Source organism: Lagopus leucura, unplaced genomic scaffold, assembly GCF_019238085.1.
Source record: "Lagopus leucura isolate 7727_CA_CO unplaced genomic scaffold, USGS_WTPT01 Super-Scaffold_100022, whole genome shotgun sequence".
NCBI lineage: Eukaryota > Metazoa > Chordata > Aves > Galliformes > Phasianidae > Lagopus > Lagopus leucura.
In genome coordinates, this window is record NW_024962275.1 from 5,436,686 (window position 1) to 5,456,635 (window position 19,950).

Here is a 19,950-nt window from a genome sequence, read left to right on the forward strand (position 1 = left end):
CCTGCCTACAGCAAAGTGAGGGCGTCCCTCAATCCCCCTCCAGCAATGAGCAACCACGGCGTGCCGGTGTGGAGGAGTGCCTCCAGAGAGAGAGCGTAAAAGTTTATTGTATGTAAGAACCAAGGCCGTGAGCTATGTACACGTATTTACAGGACAAAATGCATGAGCCTAAGTATTTACACCAGGAACTGTCCGCGAATCTGTACATCCAGAAATGACCGTGGAAACATATTTACAAGTGGGACCCAGCAGCCATGGGCGAGAGGGAGATGGGAAGGGAAGGAACCTGAAGGAGGAGGAGAAGGGCACCATGCAGCCATGGACTGCGGCAGGGCTGGGTGATGGACGCTGTCCCCATCCCTTGGAGTGGCAGTGCCAGGGAGGTGAGTGGCGGATGGGAAGTGGCTGCTGTTCCTCCTCCTTGTCCCCACATTGCCACTGTGTCCCTCATGGAGAGGCTTTCCATTGCTGGGGGGGGTTACAGCTCGCTGAAGCGCACTGCCGGCTCCAGCTTGTGGGACAGGGCAGTAAGGACCTTGTCGAACTTCTCGTAGCGTTCGGCCTGGCTGCTCTCAGCCCCACGGCTGCCCCAGAGCAGCCGCAGCTGGAACTCGGTGCTGAAGATCTCCAGCAGTTCTGCTCTGCCCTGGAAACCTGCAGGGAGGGAAAGTCAGTCCCATGGAGACGGGATGAGGACCAGCACCTGCGGGACGTTCCATCCAGCACTGCCACCAGTGAAGGGAAAAGGGCCAACCCCATCCCCATCTTGCTTACCCTGCAGCTTCACCTCGGCATTGGTGTGGTACAGACCGCCGTGGTGGGCCACCATCCGTGCAGCTTCCAGGTGGGCCATGACCACCTCCACGCCATTGTCCGTGGCCTCCCAGGGCTCAGGGCTGTCCATCAGCGCGTCGTCCCGCTCCAGAAGAGTCACCAGGGGCATGACGTGGGGAAAGGTGGTGTTGGTCAGCGGTGGCCCTTCTGCAGAGAGAGGCTCTGTGAGCACCACTCATGACCCTGACGCTGGTGGGCACGTGGCTCAGTGCCCCCGCATGCTCCTCATCTTGCTCCCTGTCTGCCTTGGACCCACACAGCACTCCCAAGACAACACAGCCCTATGGAGCTGGGCTGCCACCACACTCCTGGGACAGAGTTCTGGCTCAGCTGCAGCACAGACATGGCTGTGGTTCTGAAGAAGGCTCTGCTTGAGGCCATCATTTCATCCAGCACCAGCCTTTCTGCTTGTGCCCAGGAGAGAAGCACTGCTGTTCCTGCTCTGGCAGTCTGTGTGTCCCAGGGCTGCAGCAGTGGGTGAGCAGTGGGCGAGCAGATCCCAGGGTGCTGCGTGTGAGGGAGATGCAGCTTTTCATCCTCCCTGCCCACAACCGGCTGCTGTCCCCTTGGCTTGGCACGCATTGCCATGCGAGCACAAGGATTTGGCTCGGCTGAGCCATGTTTGTGCCCAGCTGCTGGTTTTATTTAGTTATGAAATGCTTCCCTGGGAAAGAAGGGGCAGCTGAGGCCAAGCAGGCGCTGCTGGAGCTGCATAGAAGCAGGCGGGAAGTGTCTGGCCCTGCTGGGAGAGGGACGCAGCTCTCCAACATGTGCCCCCCCCCAGCAAGGATGTGCTTGGCTGAACCAGGAGCTGCCCTTCTCACCTTTCCCTTCATTCAGGCTCTTCAGGAATGGCTTCAGCTTCTTCTCATAGAGGATGGCACCCTCTGTGTGCCGCTGCCGCAACACCATCCAGGTCTGCTCCAGCCGTGCGATCTGCAAGCAGAGGGAAGTGCTGCTTCTGAGCCCTGGCACCACGACCACAGCTTCTGCTGCAGGCACTCATGGCCAGAGACTGCATGGCCCCGGCACCAGGCCGGGCTCAGTGCTTTTTCTCCTGCCATGCCCCAGGACAGCAGCCTCCCGTGCCGCAGAGGCCTTGAAGATGAGATGCAGGGAGGGAGCAGCCGTTCCACTGCCTCTGTGAAGGCAGGAAGTAAGGCTTCCCAGCTGGGCTCGATTTAAAATTGAATTTTAATCTTTCATCTTCCAAAGGGAGCAGTGTGGCCCGGAGACGCTGCTGCCACGGCCTTGAGACTGATTTGTATTGTACTGGAGGGTAGATTCATTTCCTCTCAGGAACAGAACCCAGCACAAAACAAAAAGCCCAACCACTGACAAACAATCACATCCTGGCAGCACTGGCTGTCTGCTCCACAGAGGGGATGGCTCTTTCTTTTCTCTGCTTACTCCCCAGCAGATGTGGCCCCACAACTCTGCTGGGCCGTGGTCCCCCTCCTCCCACCCCAATGGTGGGCCATGGGGGCAGGGGGCGTTTAGGAAATGGGCTGAGCCCAGGCCACGGGGACGAAGGCAGCATCCCCGTACCTGTGCCATTTCCAGGGCGTTCATCACAGCCGCAAAACTGAACATGTTGCCCATGGTGCTCTTCAGCTCGGCAGCCAGCTGGATGGTTTTGTGGAGCAGGGCTGCCCGCTCCTCTGTGCTGCCCGTGCAGCCCAGAATGTCCACGGCGATCATGATGGACATGGTGTGGAACCTGTTTCAGGGCGAGAGGCAGAGCAGGGCTCAGCATGGGGGCGAAGAGCTGGGGGTTCTCCTGCCACTGCCCCAGCATGGGGGTTCAGCAGGACCCCAGGAGGTGTGATGTCCCCCAGTGCCGAACTGGGGCACCCCAGGGGAGCTGGGTTGTGCCATACCGTTCCAGCAGGTCGAGCCGAAGCTGGTGGCCGTGGGGCAGGGTGAGCAGCTCCATGCCGGAGCTCACCCCCATGAGCCGCTGCATCTCTGCAGTTACACCCAATATCCGAGCAACCTGGCAAGAAAGGTGAGAGGTGATTAGAGCTGAGCGGCCTTGGGCAGTCCTTTGCCCCAGCCTAGCCTCTGCCAGCTGATGTGGGCTGACAGAGCTGAGAGCAGGGATGCTTAGGCATTCCAGGGCTCAGGGACACTGTTTCCCAGGTAACCTGGAGCAAATGGAGGGCAGCAGTGCCCGTCCCTCCCTCCTGGCCCCGCCGTACCAGACAGTCCACTTTGGTGATGTGTTTGGCGAGTGTCTTCGCATCCACATCCGCCAGCAGCTCTTTCACCTTCTTGAGCACAGCCATCTCCAGGGGCTTGTTCTCCAGGGGGATGAGCAGGGACTGGAATGCTGCCGGGTTGAAGGAGGAGCACGTCTCCACGGTGGGGGGCACAAAGCCCGCAAAGTCCCGCTCTCCTTTCAGCCTCTGCCCTGCCTCTGCTTCCCCAGAGCCGTTCTCCACAGTCCCTCTCTGCCCTTCCTCCACCTTTAGCCTTTCCACGTAGCTCTTTGCTGGCAGCTGCTTGGTGTCGTGAGCCGGCCGCTCTCTGCTGACGGGTGAGGTGGGGTGCAGCTGGCAGTAGTGCCCCGTGTCGGGGTCACTGTAGCTGTTCACAGAGGGAGAGGGGGAGGCGCGGGCGTAGCCGTGGCATGGCGTGGAGTGGGTGCTGTGCGCAGGGTCCGGCAGAGGTTTGTTGCTGCTACTTGGGCACAGCTGGGGCTCACTGGACCTTCTGATGACCGGGGAGGCCGGGGTGATCGCAGCTGCTTGGCAGGTATGAGGCTTTAGCCGTGTCACTGCAAGGAGCAGGAGAGAACTTGTCAGCAGAGCCTGGAGGTATGCACACACCAAGGATGCGCTGAGTATGGAGGGCAATGCTCCATGCCCAGGGGCTTGTCTTTACAGCCAGCTCTGCCCCCTTCCCAGGCTCATGTCTGCGCTGAGCTCAGCCTGAGCCGCGTCCCGCTGTGCCCAGTGGGGTGATGCCTACCTGTGCTGTATGCGGGTGAGGTGGGGTTCTCTGAGATGGGTGACATTGGGGAGTGCAGGTCCTGGATCTGGTCCACGCTGACAGCACAGTTGCGGATGATGTCCCTGTGGTGTGGCAGGGACACGCTGGGGAAGGGGAAGATGGAAGCATCAGACTCTGAACTTAGTGCCAGAGCAAAGGTGGAGGGCTTGTGACTCTCCTCCCTACAGGCATCAATATCTTCTATTACTACAGCAACGAGTTGAGCCCATAATGAGCTCAGCTGGAGCCATGAGCAGGGCATCTCACCCTGCAGCTGGAGCAGAAGGAGCCAGTGCCTACAAAATGCAGAGCCAGCCTTACCTGCAAGGAGCCTGGTCCTGGGAAGAGAAAAGGACACCTTGATGGCAAGGTACTGGGATAACATGGGATGGGATGAATCCAGGATGCTGTGAGGTCCAGCATAGGAGTGGGAAAGTTTTCTAGCACTGTGGTGCGTGGGTGCAAGGGAGTATCTCATGCTGGGTGTGTTTTTAAATCTAAGAGCTGCATGGCAGCTAGATGAGCTGTGTTGTTCTCTCCCAAAGCTGGGGAGCAATGCAACGTGCCTGAAGCTGGATGAATGCCCAGTTGGCTCACAGTGAGAGCTGGGAGATGGTGTGGTGGTGAGCTGCATGTATGCTTCCGTAGCAAGCTAGGAGGTCTTGTGCCATTGGGGCAGTGGTTATAGCCTGACACAAACACCGTGAGTCAGTGGTGTTGCAAAAGTTGCTGTGGTGGGCTGAGCAATGTGAGCACTGCAAGAAAGCAGGGCAGGCAATCTGCCCTCCCTGGCATAGGCTGCTGTGATGTGTTTGCAGCCCGGAGCACTGCATGTCTGTGGTGGGAGCAGGATGGGAGAACAGCTGTGACGATGAGAAATCTGGGGAAAATGTGAGCGATGAGGAAAGGCTGATGGGTTTGGGCTCTTCTGGATGTGTGTATGTTCTCCTGAAAGCCCAGGTGTTTCTGTTCTCCCTGCAGTAACAGTTCGGTTGCCTGTTTTCTGCTGGTGTGTTCCCACCCTGCCCTGGGGCTGAGAAGGTTGGGGTGGCAAAAAGGCAGCCTGGCTTGCAGACAGGTGGACAAGCTGTGCCCGCTGGGGACATGTGGTGATGCAGGTCCCCTGGCCTCTGTGCAGGGGTGTAAGTGTGCTCTGCCTTCCCTGGGGCCCGGGCATCCTGAGGCTGCCAAGAGGAAGCCATATGAAGGAAATCTCCTTCACCCTCTGTGAAACCTGGCTGTTGCAAGGTGTGTGTGACCTGGGCAGCCTCATTAGAGGCTCAGTGTGGCTGTGCAGACCCCATCCACACAGCTCTGTCATCTCCTCTTAGTAATTCCTTGCAAATACCCCAGTGGAAAAGGCTCTAAAATGAAGTTGGGTCAGAAGCAAGCCATCAAATGCCCTCATGCTGCTGGCTAACACTCCTGCATCAGCCTGGGAAAGCTCTGACAAGCTCTGACATGCAGGCAATCCTGGACTGGGTGATATAAAACACCCTCTGCCTTCTGGCCTGTGTGATGGCAAGCTGCGTGCTCACTGTGCGCTGCAGTGGTTCAGCATGGCTGGCAGCCAGCCTGGGAGAAAGCCCCACTTCCAGCTGGGTACTGGCTCCTCTCCCTGTGCCTCCGCTGGTTTCCATGTCTGCACTGTGGCCGCTTCCACCCCCAAGCCCTGCTCCCGCCTCATCCTCGAGGACCGATCCCCTGCACCCACCTGGTGGAGCACCCTTCGGCCCTGGTGATCTTATCGGCCGTCAGCCCGTCTGTCATGGTGATGCTCCTCCTCTTGATGTGCCCTCCCTTCTGGGAGGCTGGGCTGTGGGACCCCCCATGCTTGCCATTGGCGAGCCCATAGCTGGCCTCCAGGTAGCGCAGGGGGAAGGTGCGGTTGATGGGGCAGTAGACGATGGCACCGCTCTGTTCGGAGATGGCCTTGCGATTGCCCACGTAGAAGCGGACAAGGGCGGGCACGTTGTCAAAGCTCTCCTGCTCAAAGAGGTACTGCACGCGGCTCCGGCTGTCGCTGGACTTCACCGTCACCTTGTTGATCTTGAAGTGCAGGGGCTCGTTGCGCCAGCGGCACGTCAGCACGTAGTCACCCAAACTGGTGAGCGAGTCGCGGATGAGGAAGTCGCCGTTCCTCTGCACGAGACTCTCTGAGACCTGGCAGGGATGGGGCAGCGGCTCAGGCACGGCCCTGTTGGCTGCACCGGCGGACAGAGGTGGATGCTCCACCAGAGCTGTTATTTAGAGCATTCCCCTCAGCCTGGCTGTGAGTTTCAGGAGTTTCCCCGTGGCAAACCCATGCAGCCCCTGCCCTCCCCATCCTCACCTCCCGTGGGATGCGGCCGTGGTACCACGCGTGGCTGCGCAGGTCGGTGCTGCTCAGCTTCAGCTCCTCTTCCAGCTCCTTGTGAAGTTTTTCCGGTGACGAGTCAAGGATGTATTTCTCCTTGGAGAACTGCAGAGCGAAGAGAGAAAGCATCAGCTGGGGTTCTGCCACAAGCAGTGCAGCCACTTCCTTGCAGGGTCTGAGGGATGCTGTCCCCTGTCTTTCCCACTACCAGTGCCTTCCACATCCACTGGATACGTTGGCTGCAGGGTCTGGGAAGGAAAGGACTGGCCCTTGGGTGCTGGTGAATCCCAAGGGCAGCGCCTGTGTGCTGGGACTGCACGGATCTCTCAGGGAGGAATGTTCCTGATGTCACCTACCAGGAGGAGACATGGGGACAAATGCCTGCTCAGCTCCCTGTCCTGCACATCCTGGGCTGAACCACTGTGGGAAGCACTTCTCCAGGAGGAAACTCGCGTTGTTCCTCCTCCAAAGGGTTAACTCAGCTGTGTTTAGCTTGACAGCAGCATGAATAGTAATGACAAATGTAAAGGAAACCTTCTGCATCGAAATGAGCTCTTACCAGCACTGGTGCACCTGAGCCTGGAGGATGCAATTTCCCCTCCTCCCTTCCCTGGAGAGATAAGGATGGCGTCACCCCTCCCTCAGCCACGCTCCCTGCCACCACAGTGGGGACATTCCCTGAGGGTATGACATGTGTGAGAGGGGGATGCATATGCCACCAGCACAGCAGTTTGGCTGGGGCTACTGGGGTGTCCTGTTGTGCTGGCAGCCCCTGAGCCCTTTGATGCATGCTTCCACCCATGTCAGTGTTGCTTGTGTGAGCTCAGGTGGCTCAGTGGCCTGGCTCCAGCTCCTTGGATCCATGGTGCTTGTTAGAGTAGCACCGCTGGTGTCTGTGAGCTTGAAGCTGGTGCCCAGTGGCACTGCTCTGGCACACATAGCTGGCTTTGCATTGTTCCCTGGACCACCAGGGGCTTCAGCCTCAGAGCAGGTTCTTTGCACAGCACCTCATCCTGTTTCCTCAGCCAGTTTCTGCTTCTCGTAGCACAGAGCTGATCTCCCAGCCTGTGCCCTCCGCTCCTGAGACTCACTGTCCCCCTGCCCACCACCTCCCCATCCTGGAGCTGTGTGTATCAGCCAAGTTGGGCAGCAATCCCATCCCAGGGACAAGGCTCCAGGCTGGGGAGGTGGGAGGAGGAGGCAGGGGAAGAACAGCGCAATGGCCCAAGCTCTCCAGGGCTTGCCCTCACCAGCCTGGACCTGCCTCTGTTCCTCCCTTCCAAACTGCTAATGAGTTTTTTAAAAAAATAAATATTAGGGCAGTGGAAGTGAAAGTGAACAAACTTGGGAGTGCTCCTCTGGCTTCAGTTCCTCCCCAGAGGAGGGTTCTGCTTGCTGGAGCAGCGGGGATGTGAACATGAGACACGTGGGTCGCATGCTCCTGAGCACCTCTGCTGCCCCGGGGCCCTTGAGGAGACAAAGCCATGTGGCACAGCTGAACCCTATGAAAAATAAATGGTCACTGGCGGATGCTGCTGAGTCTGGCTGCATCCTGGGGGGCTGAGGCTGAAGCAGATGCCGTTTCCATGACAACGCTTTGCTTGGTGTGAGCAGCCATGGGTGCCCCGTGCTGCAGCAGCGCCCCACAGTGCTGCTGGCCCCAAGCACCAGGCTGCTGCCTGCATGGGATCTGAGGGTCCCTGCTGAGCCAGATTGTTGCTGGGAGAGCTTTGGAGCTGATGTCCCCAAAGAGGGGATTAGCACCCACCCTGCTCCATGCTGTACAGCTGGGTTTTCTCCCAAATCCTCCCCATCAAATGCACAGGATAACGAACACAAACCCAGCTGAGCTGTGCCTGGCGTCTCCAAGCTGGGATTTGGGCAGCAACCGGCTGGCAGCCGCGCCAGGTGCTGAGCTGGGGAGAGGCATACAGGGCTTTGTGCCCTGCAGTCAGGGCAGCAAGGACAGCTGTGAGCAAAGGGACCCTAAGCCACGTGATGGGCACTGTCCTTTCAGCTGCTTGGCTGGGAAATGAGGTCCCATCCAACTTTTACAGCCACCAAAAAGCCATCATTCGGTGACTGCAGCCACTCCAACCAGGACCCTGATGCACGGGGAGCCCTCTTCTTTGGTACGATGGCACTCTGGGGGCTGTCCTCATGCTTTACGTCGGCTTCGTGCTGCTCTGCTTGGTGCCATGTCTCAGAGGAGGCTGTGTGTGGCTGCCAGCTGGCATGGCGAGGCGGCCGGCCCGGCACTGTCAGCAGCGTGTAAGCGGATGTGCAAGCACTGAGCTGAAAAGGGCACCGCTCGGTGCTCTCTGCTGTGCCAAGAGGACATCAAAAGATGTACAGCCCGATGTGAGGTCTTGCATGCTAGAGAGTTGGCTGTGGAGAAAATCCTCAACTTCCACCAGCGCTCAGCTCAAGTGCGTGATGCTGGTCGCCTGCTCAGAGCCCCAGCGCTTCTTCCTGCTGAGTGGGATGGGACAGGGGTGAGAGTGGTTCCCCAAACCAGCCAAACCAGCTCAGGAGCTGCCAGAGATGGTGCCAAACTCTGCCTGAGGAATCCTAACCAGCAGCCAAGGTGGTTTGGCTGGTGAAAGGAAAGCTCTTCCATCACATTCAGCAGCAGGCAGGCTGTTTCATGAGCTGCGGGTACAGCAAGGCTCACCAGGAGGGGATTCCCTGGGCACTCCATCCCTGCTCTCCTCTTTCCCTCTACCTGCTGCTTTCTTGGCAGAGGAAGCACCTCTGGTCACAGCTATGGACTAGAATTGGCAGCCAAAGGGCAAGAGCTGGGGGGCGGAGGATGCTGACAGCTGTGGTCTGTGTAAAACAGTGGCTCTGCCCAGTGTGAGGAGAGCTCCAAAACCTGGCACTTGGCTTTCTCTCCTTGCAAAGGTGCTCTTATGAAACAGGAGTAATTTGCAGCCTGCTTCCCAGCTCCCCCCTCCCAGACCTGAAGCAGCTGAAGATGAAGTCAGCGTGGAGAGCAAGGTGTAGAGCACCCACCCACCCCGCGATAACATCTCCTGGCTATCCTCAGGGCACAACGTGCAGCTGCTCTCACTCTCCTGCTGCCTGCCCTGAAATGGGACCTTCACTGGGGAAATCCCAGCCCTTACTGTTGCTCTTCCAACCCCCAACTCCTGCTGTTGGAGCAGACATGGGGCCTGGGAAGCAGAACTAGGAGGGAATGGACTAAGAAGCCACTTGGAGCAGGTGTATGGGCAAAGCCTCAGAGTCACCAAAGAGCCTTTCTTCTCTGCTTAGCTCTGCATTGGACGATGGGCTACTTCACAGCAAAGGATTTTAAAACAGACATCCTTGTCAAGGCAGCCAGCATGCTAGCAAAGGTGAGCACTGCTCTGCTTGCCTGGTGCAGGTCTGCTGTGTTCACCAGTCTGCCCAGTGCTGCCTGACCTCCCTGTGTGCCTGAGAATGGCCAACCCTGAGCGAGGGAAAAATCAGGTTGTCGTGGGGTTGCTCCTCACCTGCATGTAGTTCATCTTACTGATTTTGATGTCCCTATGGAAGAGAAATAGTTTTTTCCCTCTGTACTGTCTTGCAATGAGTCTGGGTGTTTAAATAGACTCTGAGAAGGCACGTGCCCACCTCATGGGTCACTGGAGGCAGTTCTTGGCTATGCCACATCTCCACTGCTCCCCACTGAAAGCACGAAGACTCAGAAGCTGTCCTGGTGCTCGAAGCCTTTCTTAGGAGTGATCCTGGCCACCCAAAGGGTCTCCTTTGTGGCAGCTCTGGAGCAATGATGTCTGGCTGGCAGGGGTGGGGTGCAGCTGGGAACATCAGGATGCTGCAGGGTGGGACGGATGCCCAGCTCATGCTATGGGGTGGTGCAGAGGAGCACATCTCCAGTGCGGTATGGGGTGTGTGTGTACACACATCTCCATCCATCTCTATATTACTTATCTCACTCTGAGACGGCGGTGGCTGCTGCTGCTGCATCCCTTTTCAGAGCTGCTATTGGCCAGAAATGATGTCAGTGCTTCCCAGGCTGGGTGCACTGCCATTGGCGGCGAGCAGGGATGCGGCTGTCAGCTGGAAGCGCTCCAGTCATTCATGGGGACTTCAGTGTGTGTTTGCTGGGCACACTTGGACACAAATAGATGGTGAAGGATCTGGCAGAGCCAGGTGAGCACTTAGGGCTTCACTTTTAACTGTTTCTGTGGCCGGGATGGAGTGCCCTCCATCCCCTCCTGCATCCCTGCATGAAGGCCAGGCACCCACCTGTCCCTCCCTTGTTCTGGCAGCAGCTCGCCACGATGCTGTGGTAGGGCTCATCCCCTGCTGTTGCACGGTGGCCCTCTGACAACCAGAGGAAGCTCCTCTGCTTCTCTCCATTTGCCCCCACTCAGCGATCACAATCCCTGGCTCTGCACCGAGACCAGCAGCAATCATGACAAGACTTGAAATGCTTCCTCTGGGTTCTGAGTTACCCAGCATAATCTCTACAGCTCAGCACCCACCTCCTGGAGCAGTACTGAATCAGACTGCCAGCTCTGCTGGCTGCCAGCTCCGGGCGCTTCTCACCCTTTTTAACTTGCAGCACGCCAGCAGCTCGTGTCAGAGTCTGCATGGCTCTTACATTGCTAAGCACCTTTGCTCACTGGGTAAATGAGGGAACAGCTTCCTGGCGCTCTGTCCCTTTCTCAGCTCGTGCAAAACGCCAAGAATCCAAAAATAGGATGTCTAGAGGTGGAAGTGCCACAGGACAGGTGACAGATGGATGCCGGCTCTCTGTAACACCGCAGTACAGACAGACCCAGGCCAGAGAGCTGTGTGCCCGTCGGGGCCGAGCCTGCTGGTGCTCCCGAAGCACCTTTAAAGCCGAGCACTCCCCCTGACCGGCCTTGCTGCGGGCGAGCGATGCTCTGCGCCCGCCGCTCCGTCAGAAGTGCCGGTCCGACGCTCCGGCTTCGGCTTCAGTATCCCATCGCGTAGCGGAGCCGAAGCACCTGAGCGGGGAAGCACCGAGGACACGAGGGCTTGAAGCGCCCGCGAGCCACGCAGCGCCCTACAGAGAGCGGCCCCAAGGTCAGCGCTGCCCCCGGGGCTCTTCGCCCCACGCGACCCCCACCCCGCCCCGCGTGCGGGCACCCCGGGCTGCCGGCATCCGCGCCGCTCCGCTCACCTGCACCTGCATGAAGGAGCCGCGGTAGAAGCAGCAGGCGGCGGCCGACAGCGCGCTCCATAGGCTGCAGCGCTCCGTCATGGCGAGGAGCGGAGCGGCGTGCCCGGCCCGGGCTAACCCGGCCCGGCCCGGGCTGCACCGCCGCTGCCGCCGCCGCCGCCGGGCTTCAATTTCAGCCGCTTTCCCGATTACCTCATCCCTTGTCGGCGGAGATGGGAGGCACCGAGGATGCGGCTCCGCCCCGTACCGCCCCGCCGGGACCCGCGGCCGCCACAGCGGCGCTCAGCGGCCGAGAAGCGGCGTCCGTGGGGGAGCGGCACGGCGGCACCCAGGGGTCCGACCTCGTCGCCCCCGGGGGAACCGGCCCGTCGGGGGCAGCGTGTCCCCGGGAGACTCGGGCGGCCCTCTCAGCTGCGTCCGGAAGGAGCCAGAGTGCCCGAGGAGATCCGTCCCCGCTGGGAGGAGCGGCAGCCCCTCCAGGGGACCGTCACCCCTCGTCTGTGCCCTGCCCTTCCCAGTGACACGCAGCGAAGGGACGCTCGGTCCCTCACCCCATCCCTCCTCACGCTCCTCATCCCAGTGCTGACACCGGCCGTCTGCTTCCCATGTCGGCTGTCTCCGAGTTGCGTTTAATTAAGGCTCTGCTTTGGTTTAATTAAGGCCGTGGTTTCACGGGCTGCACGAGGCGGCACGGATGGCTCTGAGCCCCGCAGCCCCCACCGCTGCTCCGTGAGCTGGACGCGGGGTCGGGCGCCACGTCCCCTCCGCTGGGGGCCTGGGGACAGCAGCAGAGGCGTCCTTGCTGCCACCCGCGTGGCCTCGATGCTAATTAATCCAGCCGAGCCCCACGCATCCCCAGGCAAGGAGGCGGCAGGCAGGGCTGACGAGATACGGGTCTCCAGAGCACAGAACAAAGAGCTTCAACGCTCTCGCTGGGCCCGAGCTCTGCCCCTTCTATTACAGGGGGCCCACGAGTGCCCGCAGCCCCAGCAGCAGTGCGGGCGCCGGGGGATGGAACAGATGGGAGACGCCGCACTGCGAGGATCCGACGGTGAATCACACGCCGGCAACGGCTGCTCCTCCGCAAAGGGCTCGGCTGCTTCCCTCCCGCGGCGGATCCGATGGAGCAAGCTGGAGCCGTGCCCGTGCTGCCCCTTCGCAGGAGCAGAGGAGGCTGCAGCCGATGGCTGGCTGGGACGTGCGTCAGCCTGACAGCGCGATGCGGTTCTGCAGCTCCCTGCCTTCACCTGCACGAGGCTGAGCGCTGCTGGGTGCTGAGCACCCCAACCAGGCAGGGCTGCAATCAGCCCGAGCGCCTTGGATGACTCGGTCTCACGCACTCCACATTATTACTTATTGGACTAAAATAGCTGCTGTCGCTGCAGCCTTTGGGCTGCTTCCATAGCCAAAGGGAAGTGGTGTATAAATCACACACGCTGCCCGTGGGCTGCATTGGACACCGCCGGGGTGGGTGAGAAATAAAGCCAAATGGATGACTTCTGGCACGTGCTCTTAGACAACAAAAGATGATTCGATCCTATAGGCAGTGCCCACTGCTCCACACCAGTCCATTAACTCACCAGCCATGCAATGCGCCCACCTCTGGGTGCACACACAGGCAGAGGGACCTTTCCCTATGGAGTAAGATGCCCCAGCCCTTCTCAAACAGACCCCCAGAAGGCCATCATGTGGCAGCATGCTGAAACAGGCAGCTTTCCAGCCCTCCATCCCCAAAACACGGTGTCCTGGTGGTCATCACCCTGATCCTGCCCAGTTTTCCCCACCCCACGGTGCCAGCAGCCTCCTGCAGAAGGGCCGGCTCTCCTCTGGAGCCAGGCGCCTCGCTAATGAATTTCTGGCCAGACATGAAGAGTCCTCAGGAATGTTAATAGTTTGCTGGAGGATAAGCAAGAGATTTGGAGAGATTTACACCGACTTTCATGTGACAGCCCCACGAAAGTGGCTCAAACCCTTCCTTTCCTACATGGGGGTGGAGGGAGGAGGCAGCGGCAGTGGCGAGTGATGGGGAGCACAAAATGCAGGGAGCAGTGCTGGGGGCACCATGCATGGTTTGCATTATTTCTGGCAGGAAATGTCTTCCGAGGACAAAGAGAGAAGGTGATGGTCTTACCTTCACGTATTCGCTGCCGGACTCCAGGCCATCATGGTGGCTAGAGGGAGGAAAAGAAAAACACATGAGCAAAGGGCAGCAAGTTGTGCTAAGGAGGTGGTGGCACACAAGGCCCCATGCCCTCGCTGCCTGCCTCGTGCCCACTCGGGACACAGCTTAGCCTCCATAATGCGATCAGGAAAGAATGGGCCTTTTTATGGGGTCACTCCCCAAATCAGCTTGGGGCCGGATGAGCGGGGCCGGGCAGAGGTCAGGGTGCTGGGGACTGTACTGGGACAGAACCACTGAGTGCTGCTGGGATGCATCACCTGGGCAGGCATTGCTGATTGCTGCTCTACAGCTTTGTGCAACTCCACAGAGATCAAACGGTCACTGAAGGATGGGTGATGCTGTGGCTCAGACTGAAACTCCCACTCTCCTTGCTGGCACGTTCACTCTTAACCCTACTGACAACAAACCCAATGACAGACAATGAACCCAGTGCCTGACACACAGCTGCTCTGGCCACTCCTGTGCCATTATTTCACGGGGGAAACTGAGGGCTTTTCTCTTTCCTGAGGATTTAGCAGTGCTGTGACTGCCTTTTGTTGCACCTGTATGTGTCTGTGGATGAGCCCAATGGAAACAGGAGGAAGTCTGAGGGTGGAGAGGTTATAACAACGGAGCTGGGAAGGGAGGCCCTGGGGATGCCCGAGGTGGCGGCCACCATGTGTTGACCCGCTGGTGGCACTGCACTGGGACAACATGAGCCCCATGAGAGCTGTGGGTGCCCCCACCCTGCATTCTTCTCTTCCCTGTGCCCACCCTGCTGCAGCGGCATGAGAGAGGAAAAACGGAGCTGGAAACTGGGGGTGAAAAAGTGAGAAGAGCATTTGGAGGGGGGCACAGCTGCTTCGGGCAGCTGCAGGCTGCCTGCCCACCCCGGCGCTGCCTCTGCAGCCTGTTTGCCTTTCACACGGCCGCAGAGAGAGCCTGGTGCTGTGAGAGCCGTGAGAAAAACCGGCGGGAGGACGGGGGCCTCCAGGCAGGAAATCAGGAGCATGAGAGCAGCTGGGAGACGCCGTGAGGAGGGGGGGCTGCTGCTGGGGAACGACAGCAGCTGCGGCTGGGGAGAGCGGGGGCTGCAGCCCCCCCTGGTCTGCGCATTCCTGGAGGAAACAGCATTTTTTGGGGTAGCGAGAGCCTGGGAGAAATTCCAGGGCTGCCTTCAGAGTGCGGTGCGGTGGCCGAGCTGCTAAGACTCGGAGCTCCTGCTTGGGGTTTCTGCTGCTTTGGGATCCAGAACAGCATCGTGATGACCTGCAAATGTGCCGGCTCTGGGCTGGAGAAGATCACGGTCAGGTTCCAGCCCCGTATTAGAGCCTAGGCTCTGCTTGTCTTTGAACAGCAGGACTGTGCCCCAAGGGAGCTACTGTGCCTCAGTTTCCCCTCTGCATCCACAGGGCAGAGCTGCCTCCTTTGAGCTCTGGGCTGGCGGTGCTGTGCAGGGTTTGCCAGTAACAGCAGTGCCCTACCCGTGCCCTGCGGGAAGTGGGATTTCCTGTGCCTGGAGGGAAGCTGAGTCACATCTGCCCAGTGACCTGCCTGTGGGTCACCTCCTGTTGGTCACTGTGTCCCTGCTGCGTCCCTGCTGGCGTCACTGCTACTCCTGCCCAGCCACCGCCCGGCTCTGAGCATCCCCAGGGCTGGTCACTGCTCTGTCTCAGCCAAGTGCAATTCCAAAGGGGCCTGATTCTGCAGGAGTATCCCTGCAAAACCACTCGTATGCGTGGGCAACCTCGGCCCACCTTGCCTCAGGAGCCTGAAACTCCACCAGGAGACTTGGAGATGCTCCAGGGATGGACAGTGTGCCCAAGGGCCACGTTTGTCCCCTCCATGGTCCCTCTGTACATGCAGTACCCATGTCTGTACTGCATGTTCTGGGCAGCCATCCCTGGCCCCCCCTACAATGTCCTGGCAGGGAGGGACTGTCCCTGTCCCCAAGGAAGTGCCTGCACAGGAGGAAGGGCTGGGGAACAGCACTGTCCCAGCCCTGCTTCCGCCCACCCACTCTACGACACAGCCCGGCCATGGGGATGGCTCCAGTGCACGACCGCTCCCTGAGCCTGGAGCAGAGCACAAAGACCCCAGTGCCAAGCCCTGCTCCAGTCACTCTCGTGCCTCAGTTTCCCCAGCAAATTACTTGCCCGAGCTCATCAAGAGAGCAGCCCTGGATAATATAAAAGGCATTTGGTGCTCAGTTTTTGGAGAGCCAAGTCCACACGCTGGCAGTCCCCAGAGCTAAGGCACCTAGGTGGCTGACAGATGTTCCCATGCCGCTTGGTTCCCACTCATGCCAGCCAAGGAGCTAATTCATTTTTGGGAAGGAAGTACCCTCCATGGGTGCTCCAGAGTCCCAAGCCCCCAGACTCTGAACCCCAGGGACACCCACAGCCCCAAGCTGCTCTGTCCCAGCACTGGGTCACAGCCAACTGTGGTTTTGGCAGCCGCAGGCGATGCTCTCGCTCTTTCCATCAGCAAATGCCGGGCCCTCGGTGGCTCCTCCAGCATTTGCATCGAGGCTTTGTGCACCCCAAGCAAAGTCTCTTCCCATCCCTTCCTCTCCCTCCCCATCCTCTGCACCGTGCCGGGGTGTCAGACCCTTACCTGCCCTGTCCCAGGGTGGGAAACCTCCTGCCCACCGCTGTCATCGGCTCAGCCAGCGTCTCAGCTCCGGGATGGGGAGAGAAGCTCTGCGGGCGCTCCCGTGCCTGGCTTTGAGCCGGGACGTGGGGCGCGGGCGGTGGCGGACCCTCCTCCTTCCCGTCCCAGCCCTCCTCCGGCCCTCCCTTCGCGGCCGGCAGGAATGTGAGGCCAGTTCCCACCGCCGGCACGAATTCCTTTTCCTTGCCCCGATCCCGGCGCCGTGCAAAAACCCCCCAGATGTCAGTGTGTGCCTCATTAGTGCGGAGTTCGAGGGAATTTGGGGCCGAAATGGGGATTATGGGGATAAGAACAGGGCTGGTGTGATGGGACTTTGTTACTGGGGGAAATCCGGCATTTCTCACCGGTGCCCCTCAGTTCCATGCATGTTTGGGCTGGGATGACTTTGATCCCTGTGCCCAGCTGATGGATGGGGCTAAAATTCATATTGTTGGTTTTGAAGTCCAAAGCCTCTAAACAAGCCAACCCTCTTGAGGGTCTGTGACGGCTGAGGTCCCCAAAACCTGGGGAAGGGTTTCACTGGCAGGCAGGGGGAATGGAGCCAGAGTGACTGGATTTTGGGATTGCCTCTGTGCCTTGACAGAGGAGAGGAAGGAATGGAAGTGGGAAGTGAAGGATGACGGGGACGGGTCAGTGCAGGTTGCAGATCTCTGCAGTGAGCCCTAGTGCTGGGACAGAGCTGCTGGCAGGACAAAGGGACACTCGCGCCGAGCGGGGCCAAGCAGTGTTTCCACCCCATCCGGAAATGGGAGGGAGCAGAAATCCCACAGGAAACCCTGCTCTCATAGAGAGGGGCCACAGTGTGCTAGGGTCATGATGTCCTGGTGGCCAGGTGCATCCCGTGGGGACCCTGCTGTGTCCCAGCCCCTTGTCCTACCCAGGCAGTATGAAGTGGGCAGAGCAAAGCCAATAGAGCCATACCTGTCCAGGGAGCTGTGGCTGGGGTGTTCTTGCCCCTTTTCCTGGAAATCCCCATCCGTGGTCTCTGCTTTGGGTGCTGCATTGGGGCTGGTGGCCAGGCTGGGGCTCGGTGCCTCCATCCCAGGGCAGGGGCTGTTGCCCAGGGTTTCTTGGTCCATGCTGGCTTTTTCTGCCCCTGGGGAGCCTGAGGGCAGAGCTTCCTCCTTCTCCTGCTCTGCTTTTCCAGAGACTGAGGACGGATCTTTTCCAAGCTTTAGTGTGCCAGGCATTTTCAGAGTCTTGGGGACAGGCAGTGGAGCTGTGCTGGGTATCTTGTCCCTGGAGCTCCCTTTCTCTCGGCAGCTCTGGGTACCCCTGGCTTTGCCCAGGCTCTTCCCTGCCTTGCCCAAGCTGAGCCTGGGCATGGTGCCCATGTGGCTGTACATGTCTGATGAGCGCGCATAGGCACCGGGGCTCTTGGGCATGGTGTTGAGATCATCCTGGGTGCTGCTGAAGGACTCTTCCAGGAAGCCCTGGGGAGGAGGCAGACCCACGCCCAGGCTCTCAGGAGAGCTGGGGACCACTGACACGCGCCGTAGAGTGAAGGAACGGGGAATGTTGCTCAGGCTTTCAAAGCCTTTGAACTTGAAAAACTCTGACAAGGAGAAAGGAGAGAGGAAGGGGATCAGAGCTGGGCACAGGCAGCACACCACTGTACAACCAGCCCAGCTGCACCGTGCATTGCTGGTCCCACCCAGTGTGAAGTCCCCATGGGCTGGGGCAGTGCTGCTCAGAGTGTCTGTGCCAGATCCAGGACAAACATCCTGTGTTGCCCTGGGTAAGATAGTGGTTGTGTTTCCCTACTGTTGCTGTAGTGATGGAGGAGAAAACGCTCGGCCTCAGTGAGCAGGGAATGGAGAAGGCCAGAAATGTCTCCGAATCTCTTCATCCTGCTCTTGCCCCATGCTCCCCTGGAGATGATCCAGGCAGGGCCCCTTCCAGGGTGAGAATTGGGACACGCTGCATTTCCCCATGGTGCTGGGGTTCTGTGGTTGTACCTTGTGTTCATGTTGTCAGGCACAGAGCAGGAACTGGCCATCAGCTGGGCCCCATGGTGTTCGTGCAGCAGTGCCGGCTGTGGGCAGCCTCCTGCCTCCCCACTTCCTCGGCTCAGCCCCTCACAGCCTCCTTGCAGCTCCCTGTAGCCACCTGCAAGTGCTGAGCTCGCAGCGTTCACTGCAGGAGTATTTATAACCCTGACGGGAAGCTCTGCATTTCACACCTCGGTGCTGTGTGCTGCTGTGGTGCATCCCCAGTGACAGCACATGGGGCAAACTGGGCTGCAGCCACTGCTCTGCACAGCAGCACTGCACAGCTGGAGGCCTGGTGCTCTGGGTGCCTCGGGGGTTTTGCAGCGCTTACACAGCAGGGCTCTGTGCAAAGCCTCTTCCCCTCCAGGTCTGCAGGGGCAGGAAGCTGCGTGCTGCAGTAGTACCATGCTAGGAGCTTAGGTGCTGGGGTCCCACGTCCTACACAGTCTGCAGGGTGCCCCTGCTGCCAAACGGGGCAAAGGGGCTGCTGAAATCCAGAAGCACTCCTGCATAGCCAAAACCTCATGACCTGGACTCTGTTAATGACAAAACTGCTTTAGGTTAAACATCCCCTCAGTGTCCGAGCATCCTCTGCATCTGGGACTGCTGCAGGGTGGGAAAGCTGGGGGCCTTCCCCATTTTCCCCGCATTCCACCACAATGGAAAATCCCAGCTTGGCCGGGGCCGTGGGAGATGGGTTTTGCTCAGTTCCTCACACAGCTCCCGGGGGAGCACAGGGGTCGGCCTCCTGCCGGCGCCGGCATCAGCACATGGAGGCAGAGGAATGTGGGGAGCAGCAGTGAAGGCAGGGTCCTGCTCAGTGCAGGGCTGGCGGCGTGCAGCACGCTGGAGCCGCCTCCGAGGGCTTTGGGGAAAACCCAAGGTCTGTGAGAAAGAGCGCAGCTCCCTCCTGGTGGGCACCAGCACTTCCTCTGTGCTCAGCTCCCATTGCTTTGGTCCCGAGTGCGGCTCCATCACTGTGGATTTACCCCCCACCATCCACTCCATCCCTGTGCTGCAGGAAGGACACACAGAGGGTTCCTGGACAACCCCAGCTCCAGCTTGCAGCCCCAGCCATGCAGTGGAGTAAATGCTCTCTGAGAGCTGTGATTTGGGGGATGACAGCAGTGGTTCACCTCTCTTACATGCTGGCACCCGGTGCAAGCAGACTGCTCCCAGCTCAATCCCAGCATCAGAGCCATCAGCACCAGAGCTTGCTGCAGCTGTGGGAATGGAAGCCCCCAGAGCCTTCAGCAAGTTTCCTAACAAACTGAAGACTTCTTGCTTACGAGAGGTAACCATGCTCACACTCACACATCCCCTTCCCACCCAGGCAGCCCAGGTGAGCACCCAGCACCCACCCTCTCCATCCCGATATGACTTACTGAATTTCTTGAAGCCCCCTCGTTTCTGGCCCTCAGCCATGGCCGTGCTTGGTGGAGGCTGCAGGGACCGGGAGGGACAAGTTTATAAACTTGAAGCCTGTCCCTGCCTGCTCCTCCCTTCCTGTCCCCCCTCCGCCTCTCGCTTTGCTCTCTCAATCACTCAGCGCTTCCTCCTCGCTGCTGCCATCTGCTCGCGTGGCAGCCGTTGTCCCCTGTGCTCCTGTCCCCTGTTGTCCCTGCAGTTCCCTCCTGGCTGCTCAGGAGCCATCAATGGGACTATGCTTTAGGGCTGCTCCAGGATTGCTGTGTGCTGGCCGTAGAGCAGCATGGCAGCTTTATGGATGGAGGTCCCACATGCACCGTGTGCTGGGGGAGCTGCGTTGCCTGTGTGAACATTT

General features: G+C 59.4%; 1 protein-coding gene across 2 annotated transcripts; it reads right to left on the reverse strand.

The window, feature by feature from the left end:
• Positions 1–69: 69 nt before the first annotated feature.
• SH2D3C (SH2 domain containing 3C) lies at positions 70–19,618 on the reverse strand. 2 transcript variants are annotated; one of them, XM_042879129.1, is made up of 12 exons: positions 19,553–19,618; positions 17,098–17,731; positions 13,474–13,513; positions 6,161–6,289; positions 5,543–5,991; positions 3,808–3,932; positions 3,036–3,613; positions 2,715–2,830; positions 2,383–2,554; positions 1,659–1,770; positions 775–981; positions 70–654 (listed from the first exon to the last, which is right to left on the reverse strand). In XM_042879129.1, the coding sequence occupies exons 1-12, from the start codon at positions 19,590–19,592 to the stop codon at positions 479–481; spliced, it is 2,778 nt and encodes a 925-aa protein (XP_042735063.1). In that variant the 5' UTR covers positions 19,593–19,618; the 3' UTR covers positions 70–478. The 2 variants fall into 2 exon arrangements, with proteins under 2 accessions (XP_042735063.1, XP_042735064.1); XM_042879130.1 differs by lacking the exons at positions 17,098–17,731; positions 19,553–19,618 and adding an exon at positions 16,120–16,242.
• Positions 19,619–19,950: the final 332 nt, after the last annotated feature.

Coding starts and splice junctions, on each gene's coding strand:
- SH2D3C (XM_042879129.1), bottom strand. CDS start 19,592: ATGGCTGAGGGCCAGAAACGAGGGGGCTTCAAGAAATTCA. Junction 2,555..2,714: donor CGGCTCGACCTGCTGGAACG/GTATGGCACAAC, acceptor GCCCTGAAACAG/GTTCCACACCATGTCCATCA. Junction 1,771..2,382: donor ACGCCCTGGAAATGGCACAG/GTACGGGGATGC, acceptor CTCTGCTTGCAG/ATCGCACGGCTGGAGCAGAC.